The sequence below is a fragment of the Rhinoderma darwinii genome, chromosome 9, assembly GCF_050947455.1.
Source record: "Rhinoderma darwinii isolate aRhiDar2 chromosome 9, aRhiDar2.hap1, whole genome shotgun sequence".
NCBI lineage: Eukaryota > Metazoa > Chordata > Amphibia > Anura > Rhinodermatidae > Rhinoderma > Rhinoderma darwinii.
Genome location: NC_134695.1, coordinates 54852338 through 54867924, shown reverse-complemented (window position 1 = coordinate 54867924; position 15587 = coordinate 54852338). Strand labels below are relative to the sequence as shown.

Below are 15587 nucleotides of genomic sequence, written 5' to 3'. Positions count from 1 at the left end.
TTGACCACTAAGAAGCTCAGAGAGCTCGTGACCTCATTTGCTTTCAGCAACGGGAATCTTTTGGCCGCCAATTGAAACTACTGAGTTCCCTTTCATATGCAACTTATATATGCCATAAAACCTGAGTTCCCAACATGTGGTACCTGTACCCAAAGAGTATAACCCCCATGTGGAAATTTATCCACCATTCTAGTTTCCGTTTTCTGGTGTAGCAAAAGGCCCAAAAAAAATGAATCGCAATTTTTATTGAAAATTGTACCTTTTGGGCTTTTTACTTCACCCTCGACACTTTTTAAATGGGAGTGTGGCTTAAAGAGGCTCTGTCACCAGATTTTGCAACCCCTATCTGCTATTGCAGCAGATCGGCGCTGCAATGTAGATTACAGTAACGTTTTTATTTTTAAAAAAACGAGCATTTTTGGCCCAGTTATGACCATTTTTGTATTTATGCAAATGAGGCTTGCAAAAGTACAACTGGGCGTGTTGAAAAGTAAAAGTACAACTGGGCGTGTATTATGTGCGTACATCGGGGCGGTTTTACTACTTTTACTAGCTGGGCGTTCTGACGAGAAGTATCATCCACTTCTCTTCAGAACGCCCAGCTTCTGGCAGATCACGCTGTGACGTCACTTCCCCAGGTCCTGCATCGTGTCGGACGAGTGAGGACACATCGGCACCAGAGGCTACAGTTGATTCTGCATCAGCATCAGCGTTTGCAGGTAAGTAGCTACATTGACTTACCTGCAAACGCCGATGCTGCTGCAGAATCAACTGTAGCCTCTGGTGCCGATGTGTCCTCGCTCGTCTGACACGATGCAGGACCTGTAAGTGACGTCACAGCGTGATCTCTCGAGAACACGGCTGTGTCTGCACTGCCAGAAGCTGGGCGTTCTGAAGAGAAGTGGATGATACTTCTCGTCAGAACGCCCAGCTAGTAAAAGAAGTAAAAACGCCCCGATGTACGCACATAATACACGCCCACTTGTACTTTTACTTTTCAACACGCCCAGTTGTACTTTTGCAAGCCTCATTTGCATAAATACAAAAATGGTCATAACTTGGCCAAAAATGCTCGTTTTTTAAAAATAAAAACGTTACTATAATCTACATTGCAGCGCCGATCTGCTGCAATAGCAGATAGGGGTTGCAAAATCTGGTGACAGAGCCTCTTTAAGAAAAGGGATGGGGTCATCACAGCCCAACAAATTTTATTCTAATTTCCACCGGAAAACTAGATTTTACTCTGTGGGGCGTAACGAGGTAGGGGCCAGTGCCGGACCCTGTAACTTGCCTTCCCCCAATGGCACACTTTCTGGTGATATCACAGGGTGTATGATATCTGTGGTATTCTCTTGGGTTACAGGTTGTTAACTTGCTGCATTATCTGAACACAAGAAACGGTTAAATGACAAACTCAGCTCTGCTACATCTGTATGAAAATAAGAAGCTTTTTCCTCTTTCATGTTGGGTTACCGCTTTGTTACACTTATTAAATATTGCAGCACTGCGTCTCCAAATTGTCCGTCTCTGTACGTCTTTATTTCCTTGCCTTACCATAGAGCCACGCATGAAGCCGCCGGTCTGAACTGAGCTGACCCCTGTCCATTGTTTTGCTGGATCAGATATAAACTGCACACTGAAGGAAGTAATTAAAGATGGAAAGACAAATACTGTGGTGTAACCCGGGGATAAAGGATAGCGCTGATTTTTATTTACATGCCAGCCGTTCCACTGCGTTTAAGTATAATGTGACTTTTGTTTCTCTAGTCGGTCAGTGTACAGTGCGACGACAAGTCTGGGGCGCTTTGTCTTAGACAGTCTCAAATATTTAAGTGGAACATGTGATTTGACTTCTAGATATCATAGCATTAAAGGGCTCGTCTGTTTTAGATGGACCTTTTTTCATACACCCTATTATGACATATGTAGCTAGGAGAGGTTCCCCAATGTGGTACGTCTTTTATGGTGGATGTATGGAGGCGCACGTTACTACTACGGAGCTATAGGTCCTCAATGTGCTGGTATATAGTGCTATACAAAGCCATATTATGGGACGTTTTCTCGCCTATAAAAAAAAAATTAAGTGCACTAATGTGACATCTGATGGAGGTTTTATTTATTTTTTCCCCATACAGAATACAATGGAAAAAAATATATAAAATTGAAGGCATACGGAGATACAATAGGGTCCCATAGAAATATATGGAGCTGCAATATGGCATCCTAAAGATTTCAGAGGTTATATGGACCCGCAATACACTTGCGTTCACAAGACTTTAAGGCCCTTTTACACAGGCCAATGATGCCCGTTCCCCGTCATTGTCCTGTGTAAACGGCGGTAATCAGCCGACAAACCAGCAAGAATAATGGTCAATTGTCGGCAACGCATCTCCCTGTGCAAAAGGATGTGCTGCCGACAAGACTAATATATGTATAGGGATGAACAATCGTATTAATACTTTCAGATCGTTGCTGTATTTGAATGGAACACACGAGCGCCGATCTACATTCTGTATTGTCGATCGCTGATTAACCGGGCAGGATATCTCTCCGTGTATAAGGGCCTTTAGCCAAAGTGCTGCTACCAGTTCTTTCCTCCTGTCTTGACCGCCGCTGTCTATTGAAAACAATAGATGCCAATTGACTTTATTAGATGCCCTGCACCATTTGTTGTCCATGCAGTTGGTGGCAAAGGGGTAAATGAGCGCTGTGCGTCTCTCATAACCACGCTATTCTAGCACTTCTGTCATTTTCATACGATTGTTGCATTTTGGTTGGTTGTGTATTTGGATGTGAATAGTCCAGAAAGGCTTTATTATATTAAAATGTCATGTATAAAGAATGATATTGTTTTTGAAAATTTAATTTTATTCTATAGTATATTTATGATTTTTTTTTTCTTTCAGTGATCTCAATTATAATAACCTTGTGTCGTTCCCTGATGTCATAAAGTCCCTGATTAATTTAAAAGAACTGTAAGTACTGAGGTTTTTTTGGGGGTTTTTTTTTAATAGTATAATCCTGAATAAATTGTAGCGTTGCATTTAAAAGCCGATGACTGACCGTTGTTCGCCTACTTTATAGGGCGTCTTATAAATGACAGACATATATACATTATAAATAGGCAACTTTTCAATAATTGCAAACAAGGTCACTAATTCTTTACATTCCCCATTGTTTTGCTGTATTTAGGGGCTTCCACAGCAATTCCATAACTACAATTCCTGACGGAGCGTTTGAGAAAAACCCTTTACTAAAAAGCATGTAAGTAGCCGAGGTGAAGGAACAAATTTCCTATTATTCAGATCACGTTCTGTTCCGCGGACTTTCGAGGTTAATGTTTTAAAAAAGGTTTCGTAATCTAGCTGAGCAACCAGTTTGTATCTTCAGGCAGTGTGTGTCTCGACATCTTCCATCAGGGCAGGTAAACGAATTTTAGTGTGTGTAGTTTGTTTCCTAAATGATAAGCGGTGCCATATATGTCTGGCAGCTGCTTATCTCACATTAAAACTGCTAAACGAGCATGTTTATTGAATGAGTTGGAGAAGGAAGTTATTGGCCAAATATGTATATGGACAGCTTAAAATGTAATTTTTATTTTTTATGACCTACAGTGGCTCTTCAACTGTAGTCAAAATACAACTCCCAGCCTGCCCTGATAGGCAGGAGGGACACAAGGTGCAAACCACTAACATATTATATTATAACAGTTTTTTTTATTAATTTTTAATTTTTTTTTCCAGACAACTTTATGATAATCCTTTGTCTTTCGTCGGAAATTCAGCTTTTCAGAACTTGTCAGACCTCCGCTTCTTGTAAGTACTTGTCTAACCTTTTTAATAGGATGTGTAACGTGAGATACCCGGCACCGCAGTAGTGGCTCCATCTGCTTTCTATTACTGTTTACTGATCCGATTCAAAAGGTTGAATTAAAGGGATTTTCTGGTTATATGTAAATAAAGCTTTAATAATTGTATAATGATGCCACTTTCTCATATATTTGGGAGAGAATTCTGAAAAAGTCAATTGGAGCAGTTGCCCACGACAACCAATAAGGTTGCTGCTTTCATTTTCTAAGGGACCTTTGAGAAATGAGAGGTGAATTCTGATTGGTTGCTATGGGCAACTACTCCACTTTTCATAAATCTGATTACATTTCTCACCCTTTTCAAGATAGAATGGGGACGTGCAGACGTCCTACTTCTCAGTTTAGAGGATGCTACAATTGTATCTGATCTAGGCAATCCTCATGTTTGCCTGGCACGTTTAGTCCTAAGCCCTTCAAGTGTCGTCCAGCCTAAGGCCTCATGCACACGGCCATGCATTTGCGGCCGTATACTATCCGCAATTGCGGATAGTATAGAACACCTGCTATCCTATGGGCCAATGCACACGACTATGGTTTCCACAGTCCGTGCATTCCTTGGAGCCTGGACGTAAAAAAAGGCAAAAAAAATAAAAAAAAATAGGACGTGCATTTATAGGGTCCGCAATTGCGGTCCAGGCTCATTAATCAATGCAGCGTGCATGGTCTGTGATTGCGGACGACATTCCGCGGCCCTTTCCGATCCGTAATCACGGACTGTGCACACCTCTCTGGTCGTGTTCATGTGACCTAAACCTGTCCCAATGCTGCCCCCTTGGCTTGATTAATGGCTTTAGTGTGCGCCAAAGTCACTGGTTTCTTCAGGGCCAGGGAACTCGCAGCGATTTCACTAAAGAATTCAATTTGTTGTATGACTCATGTACTACATGGCAGACTGACCACTCTGTCTTTATTTTTTTAAATCTGTACGCCGTACGTAAGAGGTTGCCTACCCTGCTCTGAGTGGGTTAGACACAGCCAAATGTTTCTAGCTATTTTGGGTGTAGCAATGTGGTAGGTGATCGAATGCTGCTGATATTGCACATACAGATTTTCAAACATGTTGGTAAATCTCTGTACAATCGGGCCAATTGAAAAGGGGGAAGGTTTGCCGGTGGGGGACCCCCAAATGGGCCTTCTGAGCCTTAGAGCAACCAAATTGTGTAAAAGTTCCCCAGACAGCCCATGTCACATGCACCCAATATCAAATAACGTGATATATTTTTAATAGTTTTTACCATCAGGACCCTCCCAACCACAGCAGAGAAAGCCGAGGAAAAAAAATATAAAAAATCAATAATATTTAAAATGAAGAATCGATAAATGTGTAATTGTAAAGCTGCAGCTGATAGTCTTTTTTTATTTTTATTTTTTTAATACAAGGGTAATTCGAGGGGCATCTGATATACAATGGTTTCCAAACCTGACAGGAACAGTTAATCTTGAAAGCCTGTGAGTATGCATTTAAATTATTATATTTAGTATTTGACCGCTTGATAGATAATGTGTGTGTGTGTGTGTGTGTGTGTGTGTATATACATACATACATACATGCAGCTGTTGACTGAATAAATCACATACTTTTTGGAACCCTCGGAGTGTTGTGGGATTTCTTTTGTTTATGTTTCATAATCCACGGATGTGGATTACCTGCTTGCACCCATTACCGTTTTGGAATCTGTCGCAGAGTGCCGCTTATCTCTACCTATATATGATTGTACAAAATTATCGCAGCACTCAGAAAGTTGGTTTCAAATACAAGTGTGGTTTATTGTTCCATGTCCAATAAGAAGCTACGTTTCAGTCCACTCGGGTTTTAATGCCCTATCTCCTAACTAATCTAATAAGCGCTATGATAACTACGGTGGGATTTGTTTTAAAAAAACTTTTATTTGCAAAGTTCTGAGCATTTTTCGAAATATGCTAATATTGCTGTAATAGCCAAACAGGAGGTGACTATTTTTATTTTCTCTCTGAGCGGTGTAACGTTTTCTGTATGATGCTGTCCAATCCGCACACCGCTTCACCCCCTTCCCTAAGCCAGCAACGCAGTGTGATCATATAGTATACAGCTTCCATTCCTGACTGTGTATTCAACTGGTATCTCATGTTGTGTCAGTTAGAACTGCGATCCCGGTGTCATATGAAAGATTAGAATCTCCTCTTTCACATGACACCAGAACCGCTGTTTTAGCCGGCGATATGGCCGTTTAAAGTGATCCCCCTTCCCTCCAGCGTCTCTCACACTGTGTGAAGCAGCTTCAAGCTGATAGGACAGCGTCAGAGGCTGGGAGGAGCTCCACCTCAGGAGAATCGCTGGTGGTGGCACCCACTTGTCTAGTATAGCCTCATTTGCATGTTTAGATATAAGCTCATAACTTTTAAAATAATAAACATTTTGGGACACAATTTTCACTAACATTATCAGTGTGGCAGCGCCTATCAGATTAGCCAGGAGATTGGGCATTACTAAACTAGTGACAGAGCCTCTTTAAGCTCATGTAAGGCTTCACGTATTATAAAGAATATTTCTGAATTAAACTACAGTCACATCTGCATTTAAAATTCTGAAGGCCATCCGACACTCGGCCGGTGCAGCGAGCGCTGATCAAGTGGACATCGTTGATCGGCGCTTGTTTGCTCCTGTCACACGGAGCTATGGATGGGGATGAGCGCTCCTTACTCAGATTGTTCGTCCCCAGAAATTATTATCATGTCTGCAGAACGTCTCCCTGTTTACACAGGGAAATGTGCTGCCGACAACAATAATCTTTTACTTTTTTAAAATGATACGACCAGCAGATGATCCAGCGTTTGCTCGTTCATCTGCTGATCGTTCCCCTGTTTACACAGGGTAATGATCGTCACGATAATCGCCCAGTGTAAAATACCCTTTACACTACAAAGTTCTGCAGCATTGTATGTAACCATAAGATGGAGACATGTGATGATAATTGGAGCCTCTGCTAAGCAGTTTGGCGCAGTTCTCCGTAACATTTGCTCTTATCGGCATCTACCTTGACAGCTACATTTTATCCGTCCTTATCTAATCTCTACATCTCATTTCCATAAACTTTTCTTGTATGTTGTACAGGACCTTGACAGGCACCAAGATAAGAAGCATCCCACTGAACTTGTGCCAGGATCAGAAGATGCTGCGATCTCTGTGAGTCCATATTGGCGGTCTATTATTAACCTTCGCTTTGATCTTTTATTTTAAATAAAAAAATAAAATAAATGTGTCTCTCCAGGGACCTCTCCTACAATGAGATTACATCACTGACCGGACTGAAAGGCTGCAGCTCGCTGGAAGAAGTGTAAGGAGCAGTTGTTCCCAAGGATGCGACCGTTTATATTATGTGGTGCTATATTTTATGTATTACTGCAAGTTCTGATAATAGAAAGTATAAATCTATGATTCTGCAAATGCGAAATCTAGTAAAGCAGTGTCAGTAGTTTAGGCTATAAGTATCTGGAATATTTACTTAGTTTAACTAGTGTTTTTTTATATTTATAGTACCCTGCAGCACAATCAAATCACAGAGGTTCAGAACGAGTCTTTACAAGGCCTGACCTCCCTCCGCATGCTGTAAGTACTAGGAGTAAAACATATGTATTCCCCTTCTAAACCTGTTAAAGGGACACGAAGACCCTGTTCACACGCTCTGTGTACTTTACACGTTTTACGCGCTGAAAAATGCATTAAAAACGCTTGATTTAAGTGTCCCATTGACCAACTGGAACGCGTTCCGTTACTGCATACAATGTGTTTTTACGCACGTGTGTTTGAAAAACGCGCCGCGTAAAAGAAGTGTCGTGTCAATTCTTTGGCACGTAAAATGTGCCTAGTCAATGGGAGTCTTAATGATATTAGAAAAAAAGGATCTGCTTAAAAGAAACAGTGCCACTCTTGTCTGTGGGCTGGGTCTGGTATTACATTCAAGTGAAGGGGGCTGGGCTGCAATACCAGGACCATCCCATGTCCAAGAGTGGCGTATGTTATTTATTTAACTAGTGTTTTCCTTTAACTATTGTATCCCAAGTCAAAATCTGCCCTTGTAAAAATGTAATACACGGAGCCCCCCAATTGTGATCCCAAAATAGAGCGATGAGCTGTACCAAATGCTGTTACCACCACAAAAGCAACTTTATAGACAGTGGATGTCCATTGACTATAATGGTAATTTATAATATTTACAAGAGAAACCATCACAAACTTTGCTCCTTTGTCCTAATGGGATCCAATCCCGCTTTTACTAGTCTCCCGTACCGACCATGCATAGCTCTTGGCAACCGGAACAGCTGATTGGTGCGGGGACAGAGTGTCGGACCCCCACCGATCATTTAATAATGACCTATCCTGTGGATAGGTCAGCAGTATAAAAAGAAAACAGCCCCCAAACTGTACAACTTCTTTAACTAAAACTGGCACGTGTAAGTGTAATTCTGTATGTTTTTAACACTTGCAGGGATCTTAGCAGAAACTCAATCAGCAGGATCCACAGTGACGCTTTCAGCACTCTGACCTCTATATCCAAACTGTAAGTGACCAGCTTAAGACTATCCCTCCCATCATCCTCCCGCAAAACTGTGACGCCAACACATCTCCTCTTGCCTGGTTGTTTTTTTAATTTTAGTTTTTTTAATTTGAAACCATTATTTAATTATATACAGTAAGGCTAAGTTCACACTTGCGTTGTATAATCCAATACTCTAACGGATCTGTTAAAAATCCCATTGAAATTAACATTTGCGGATACAAACCATCTGCTAGACATAGGTTTTTTTTGAACGGTGTAAAATTCCTGTGCTCTGCATTTTTTTATGTCCGTCAGAACAACGGATTATTAACATAACTGACGCAATTAAAAATCCTTTTTTTTTTAAATAGTATTTTTAATGGATCCGTTCTTACTATTATTCTGATCTAAAAACGGATCCTAGTAACTGATTATACAATGCAAGTGTGAATTGAGCCTAATCTGTCTTTGTATGCTAAAAGGATTTACCTTCTAACAGAATTTAATAAATCATAGACCCCCAGGGTAATTACCAGAAATCAGCGCAATTTAATGTTGAAATAACATGTGCTTTGAAAGGGCTTTTTAGTCAGATTAAGAGTTTTGTGGGGATATAAAGAAATGTCAAGTGCATTTGCTGATTTGACTTTTGTAATAGTTTAGTATTATACTCCCTGGTGACGGAATAAAAAAAAAAAACAGACGACTGGCGCCCAAAATGTCAAATCCCTGCAAGGACTGAATGTGAATTTTATTGTTTTGATTTTTCCTTCTCATGATAATGTTGCTCATTGATTCTTTCAGAGACCTGAGTTTTAATCAGTTGTCGTCATTCCCAACCGGAGGGCTACACGGCTTGACTCAACTAAAACTCACTGGGAATCCTACGTTCAGAGATTCCCTGTCCGCTAAAGACTTCGTCAAGCTGCAGTAAGTGATCTTTAGATGTAATATGGTGGTATTTTTATTACTACCCACATTTGCAGCGCTGTATTGTTTAAGGCCCTTTTACACCGGCCGGTTCAGCGAGCACTGTTCACGGAGCTATGGATGGGGAAGAGCGGTTGTTACTCTGATCGCTCGTCCCCATCCATTATTATCATGTCGGCAGCGCGTCTCCCTGTTAACACAGGGAGATGTGCTGCCGACAAAGATGATATTGAATTTCTTTTAAAACGATACGACCAGCAGATCGAGCGCTCGTTGATCTGCTGATCGTTCTGTTTACACAGGGCAATCGGCTACGGGAGTTCTGTGAACGGTCTGCCCGATAATCGTCCAGTGTAAAACCCGCTTAAGTCACTGATCTCTATCTGCTAACATGTTATTGCCACATGTAATAACATGGAACACGTGGCACGCATGAAATTAATAGAATAGACCAGAGCACCCTGCTCGGAGTTCTGTGCCCCTTTGGCATAATGTCTAGGTCGAATGTTTTCATAACTTGTCAGATCGGTGGGCATCCGACTGAACACTTCGTCGAGGGACCCCAGCCCCTCACTGACACATCCGCAGTGTGAATTATTTTGAACTCCTTCTTGCTGCGTACGTGTGATTTAGTAGGGGACTGGGTGCTCTCATTCTAGTGATTAGTCAGACCCCCACTGATCTAATAGGCGATAAATGTTTTACACTGGGATGCCCCTCTAAAGCGTTTGTACCATGGGCGGTGTCTGGCTGCACTCCCTTTACAGATGTTGATAAATTATGTTTGTATCTGCACTATGCAGAACACAAGGCTGTGCACACTCCGTCATGGCTACTGTTTATAACGTTTTCCGACCGTCCTTTGTAAACTAATTTTGCATGGATGATGAAATTACGATGTCGACTTTGTTTGACCTCCCCCTCCCCTCTCTTCTTGCTTTAGGTCTGTATCTGTTCCCTATGCTTATCAGTGCTGCGCATTTTCTGCATGTGACTCTTACACGACCTCCACTGTAGAAGATGATGGGTCAAAGTACCAGAAGCTTCTGCTGGACCATGAGAAAGGTATTTACTTAGATATTCCCTGACATTCTTGGAGTGAAATAAAAAAAAATTATAGAAAAGGAAAAACACAACACAAAACCAGCACATAAAAAAGGTATGACAAGTTGTACTGTGTATTGCACAAAAGGCCAGGACAATCGTGCCATTGTAAAGACGCTTGTAGACTGGTTAGCAAAAGTTCAATCTATGGCTATATATCCCCAGCCCCCCCCCCCCCTCCCCCAGAAATGGTGCCACTCTTTCTATAGGCAATGTCTGATATTGCAGATCATCCCCATAGGGAAGATTTATCATCGGTCAATTATAAAATTTGCAGAAATCAATGAAAATCTGTAAAATGACTCCATAACAAACTCCTCTTAAGGTCCCCTTACCCGTTTGCTCCTCTGGCAAGGAGCTACGTATGGCCCCCAGATCCTCCTGCCCGCACCCCCTGCAGTGAGGAAGAGCTTGAATGGAGTGACTGCCGAGCCTGCGCCCCTGCTGCTCCATGATATGTTGAGTGTAGTGCCATTCAAGTACCCATCACTGTGGTCGAGCAGTGAGGCGGGAAGGGGGGTTTTGGGTCCCCATTCCCACAAGCAGTAGTGGTCCCAATGGTGGGGCACCCAGCAATCCCAAAATGATCACCCATCCTGTGGATAGGTGATAATTTTGTGATTCTGGTAAAATATATTTTAAAGACTACTTCACCTAAAATCTTACTTTAACCATCTTATGTAACGTTCTGATTTTGGGGGGGGTTCTTTCGATCAGTAGGCCGGCCTGTTTGTTCAGACCCACTTTTAATCGCATGCATTAGCCTCCCTATCTTCAATGTCCTATTCACCTACATTTCCCAGTATGTATGCTGACTAGGGAGAATGGCTACAAGGTAAATGTAACTATACACTGTAACTTTCAGCATGTAATAGACCATGCCATTGGATAGCCAGGAAATACACTGCTACACGGAGAGCCTCTTTAAAGGGTTATTCAGGGAAGTAAACATTGCTTAAGGGGACGCAGTCGAAGGGTAGCCCATTATTGTTGAAGTCCCGGAAAACCTCTCTTATGGCAACTTGTGACATGATCAAATAGCATATTGCAATATTATATGTTCTGAGTAAAAACAAGTGTATCCTCTCAGGTGCCATTGAAGATTATATGATATCCGAGGAAGTTAAAGACCATGTCCAAACGGTTGTTCACTGCAATCCATCTACAGGTAACATTTTGATTTACTTTTAGTACTGTGCATTAGTGTTGTAGACTTCAAGAGGTATGGTCGCCTTGAGTTATAATAGGACTGATATTGTCATTAGTAAACCTAGGATGAACTACAAGAATGCATGATGTGCGTCCAGCGATCATTACTACAGTCAATGGATTTATTACCCTAAAAGTATAGTCCCTTCCCTTAGATGTATGCCATTTAGTCATCTCTTGATCTATTATTTAATCTTCCCATCCCTTCTTTTTCAGGTGCTTTTAAACCTTGCGAGTTCCTGCTCGGCAGCTGGATGATCCGGCTCACTGTATGGTTCATCTTTCTGCTAGCTGTCATCTTCAACGTCATTGTCATCATGACCATGTTTGCTTCCTGTTCTACCATGTCTTGCCCAAAGCTCTTCATAGGTCTCATTGCAGTCTCCAATCTCTTCATGGGTATATATACAGGAATTTTGACCGTATTGGACACTGCCTCTTGGGGACAGTTTGCGGAGTTTGGCATCTGGTGGGAAACTGGCAGTGGATGTAAAGTGGCTGGGTTCCTTGCAATTTTCTCTTCAGAGAGTGCCATTTTCTTCTTGACCTTGGCAGCCATTGAACGGAGCTTTTCTGCAAAGGATATAATTAAGAAGGAAAAGAGCCAGCATTTAAAGAAATTTAAGATTGCCTCAGTTGCTGCTCTGTTTCTTGCCATAGCAGCAGGATGTTTGCCTTTGTTTCATGTTGGAGAATTTTCCTCTTCTCCTCTGTGCTTGCCTTTCCCAACTGGAGAGACGCCATCTTTGGGCTTTACAGTTACGCTGGTTCTCCTAAACTCCTTGGCATTTTTGGTGATGGTTATAACCTATACAAAACTTTACTGCACTTTGGAGAAAGAAGACCTCTCCGAGAACGCAGAATCCAGTATGATCAAACATGTTGCTTGGCTTATCTTCACCAACTGCATCTTTTTCTGCCCTGTGGCCTTCTTCTCATTTGCACCACTCATCACTGCAATATCCATAACCCCTGAAATCATGAAATCCGTGACTTTGATATTTTTCCCATTGCCAGCCTGTCTCAACCCTGTGCTGTATGTGTTCTTCAACCCCAAGTTTAAGGAAGACTGGAAGCTACTGAGGTGGCACTTGACCAAGAGAAGTGGCCCAGTTGCAGTTGCGACCAATGCCCAGAGGGGATGTGTGACTCAGGATTTTTACTATGACTTTGGAATGTATTCTCACCTACAAGGCAACTATGCGGTGTGTGATTACTGTGAGTCGGTTCTCCTAAAAAATCCTCCACCTTGTAAACACTTAATAAAGTCTCACAGTTGTCCCACGTTGGCCGTTGTGCCCTGCCACCAGTCAGAAAACTACTGGTCAGACATTGGAACTCAGTCTGCCCACTCGGACTGTGCAGATGAAGAAGATTCATTTGTGTCTGACAGCTCCGACCAGGTCCAGGCTTGTGGTCGAGCATGCTTCTACCAGAGTCGTGGCTTTCCATTGGTTCGTTACGCATATAATATACCAAGAATGAAAGACTGAGAAAATGCTGATGGACCTATTCATATGGAATATAGCAGTGGTCGAAGAGCACAAACAATTTACGACCTAACATCAAAGGGAGCACTTTTATAAGCCTGTCACTTATAAGAAGGGAAGCGGACAAAGGATGTGAAACCCTTTGTTGTCTATGGGGCCATGTATTTTGCGCTGCAAGCAGTTGCATGCCTCTGCAGGAGACTGAAGTCTAAAGACTGACTGTTTGGACTACAAATAATTTGTAAACCAAAATTTTACCTGCAATCGTCTTGTTTTGTCTGTCCTCTGATCTACGTAACGTGTTGTGTTTTTTGTTTTTTCTATAGTATAATGTCTTTGTATGTTAGCTCAGCGTATAGATCGGCCATGTAGCGCCGCGCAGATATTGAGGGAATGACGTTTTATGAAGATAGCGGTTATTCATCTTCTGCAGCCAAGTAGCCTGTATGTTTAGTAGCTCAGGATAACTTACTGCAAGGCCTAAAAGGGATACACTCCCAGTCTGATATACTGTGATCCTAAGTGAGTTAACCCCTTAGTGACCACTAATACGTGTTTTAACGTGATTCACTACTGGGCTTTAGGCTAGGCTGACGCCTTTTCACGTCAGCCTAGTCTAAGTCCTGCACGGGTCTCCCGTGCAGGCAGGAGCCGGGGCTCTGCTGTCTGATGACAGCTGAGCTCCTGCTCCAACGCCCGCGATCGAAGTTTACTTCGATCGCGGCCGTTTAACCCGTTAAATGCCGCCGTCAATAGCGACCGCGGCATTTAACTTTGTTTACAGAGGGAGTGCGCTCCCTCTGTCACCCATCGGCGGCCCGCGAATGAAATCGCGGGTCTCCGATGGGGTGTCATGGCAGCCGGGGGACTGATAAATGCCCCCAGGTCTGCCCTGGACATATTCCTGTTAGGACGCGCCGGAGGCACGTCCTAACAGATTGCCTGTCAGATTTACACTGACAGGCAATAATGCTCTGGTATACGAAGTATACCAGAGCATTATAGCAGCGATCGGAATATCGCACAGTAAAGTCCCCTAGTGGGACTAATAAAATCAGTCATCAAAGTGAAATAAAGATTATTAATAAAAAGTACAGTAAAAAAATAAATCCATTTTTTTCCATAAAAAGTGGTTTTATTTAGTAAAAGTGTAAAAAAAAAAAAAAAGTACACATATGTGGTATCGCCGCGACCGTAATGACTCCATTAATAAAGTTAATATGTAATTTAAACCGCAAAGTGAACACCGTAAAAAAAAAACGCAAAAAACCATGGCGAAATTGCAATTTTTTTCCATTGCCCCCCAAAAAAGTCATAATAAAAATGAATCAATAAGTCCCATGTACCCCAAAACAGTACCATTCAAAACTACGTCTTGTCCCGCAGAAAACAAGCCCAAAAAATCACTACATTGATGGAAAAATAAAAAAATTACGGCTCTTGGAAAGCGACGATGCAAAAGCAAATAATTTTAGTTCAAAAGTGTTTTTATTGTGCAAAAGTCGTAAAACATAAAAAACCTCTACATATGTGGTATCGCCGTAATCGTACCGACCCATAGAATAAAGGTCACATGTTAATTACGTCGCACAGTGAACGGCGTCAATTTAAAAACGCATAGAACAATGGCGGAATTTCAGGTTTTTTTTATAATCCCCCCCCCAAAAAGGTTAATAAAAGTTAATATAAAAATTATATGTACCCAAAAATGGTGCCATTAAAAAGCACAACTAATCCCGCAAAAAACAAGTCCTCATACAGCTATGTAGACGAAAAAATAAGAACGTTATAGCTCTTTGAATGCGACTATAGAAAAACGAATAAAATAGCTTGGTCATTAAGGCCTAAAATGGGCTGGTCACTAAGGGGTTAAACATGTCTGTATGGAAGACTATAAATGGAGCTAGTTTGTTGTACGCAAGGTCTATCAGGGCTAGTAGTGCCATGCTGCCATCTATGTGTGCTAAAGGAAGAAAAGAAAAAAGACACGGCGCCACCTTGTGCAGATCAATTGGCAAAGGTGAGACAATACTCCAAGAAATATGCTCACCTGGAACCGAAGTTTTTAAAGCGTGTAAATAAATAAGCCACAGTGCTGCTGCCAGATCCGAGTCGGTAACCAGAAGGGAACCGTTTGAGTAGAGACAATTGCAGGAGAAAAATGTGGATCATTCCAGGGGCGCTGCTGTGTGGTGAGAATAATGGGAGCGAAATCCAGAGGTATTGATAAGTTCAATTTAATTGCATGAGTGGCTACGCGTTTCAACGACGGACAGTCGTCTTCATCAGGCCATGTATATATTACAAGTAACAAAGCTTATATAGTGAACCTAGACACTATATAAGCTTTGTTACTTGTAATATATACATGGCCTGATGAAGACGACTGTCCGTCGTTGAAACGCGTAGCCCCCATTATTCTCACCACACAGCAGCGCCCCTGGAATGATCCACATTTTTCTCCTGCAA

At 41.9% G+C, this 15587-nt stretch overlaps 1 protein-coding gene across 2 annotated transcripts in view; it reads left to right on the top strand.

Annotated features, from left to right (window-relative positions):
- LGR4 (leucine rich repeat containing G protein-coupled receptor 4) overlaps positions 1 to 13643 on the top strand; it is a 79774-nt gene extending 66131 nt beyond the window's left edge. For both annotated transcript variants that reach the window (XM_075837720.1, XM_075837718.1), the window contains 12 exons: positions 2907 to 2975; positions 3193 to 3264; positions 3744 to 3815; positions 5249 to 5317; positions 6960 to 7031; positions 7117 to 7182; positions 7383 to 7454; positions 8335 to 8406; positions 9190 to 9315; positions 10259 to 10380; positions 11510 to 11587; positions 11845 to 13643. In XM_075837720.1, the coding sequence (XP_075693835.1) occupies positions 2907 to 2975; positions 3193 to 3264; positions 3744 to 3815; positions 5249 to 5317; positions 6960 to 7031; positions 7117 to 7182; positions 7383 to 7454; positions 8335 to 8406; positions 9190 to 9315; positions 10259 to 10380; positions 11510 to 11587; positions 11845 to 13121 (2167 nt within the window). In that variant the 3' untranslated portion in view covers positions 13122 to 13643. The remainder of the gene's footprint in view (positions 1 to 2906; positions 2976 to 3192; positions 3265 to 3743; positions 3816 to 5248; positions 5318 to 6959; positions 7032 to 7116; positions 7183 to 7382; positions 7455 to 8334; positions 8407 to 9189; positions 9316 to 10258; positions 10381 to 11509; positions 11588 to 11844) is intronic.
- The last annotated feature ends 1944 nt before the right edge of the window (positions 13644 to 15587 follow it).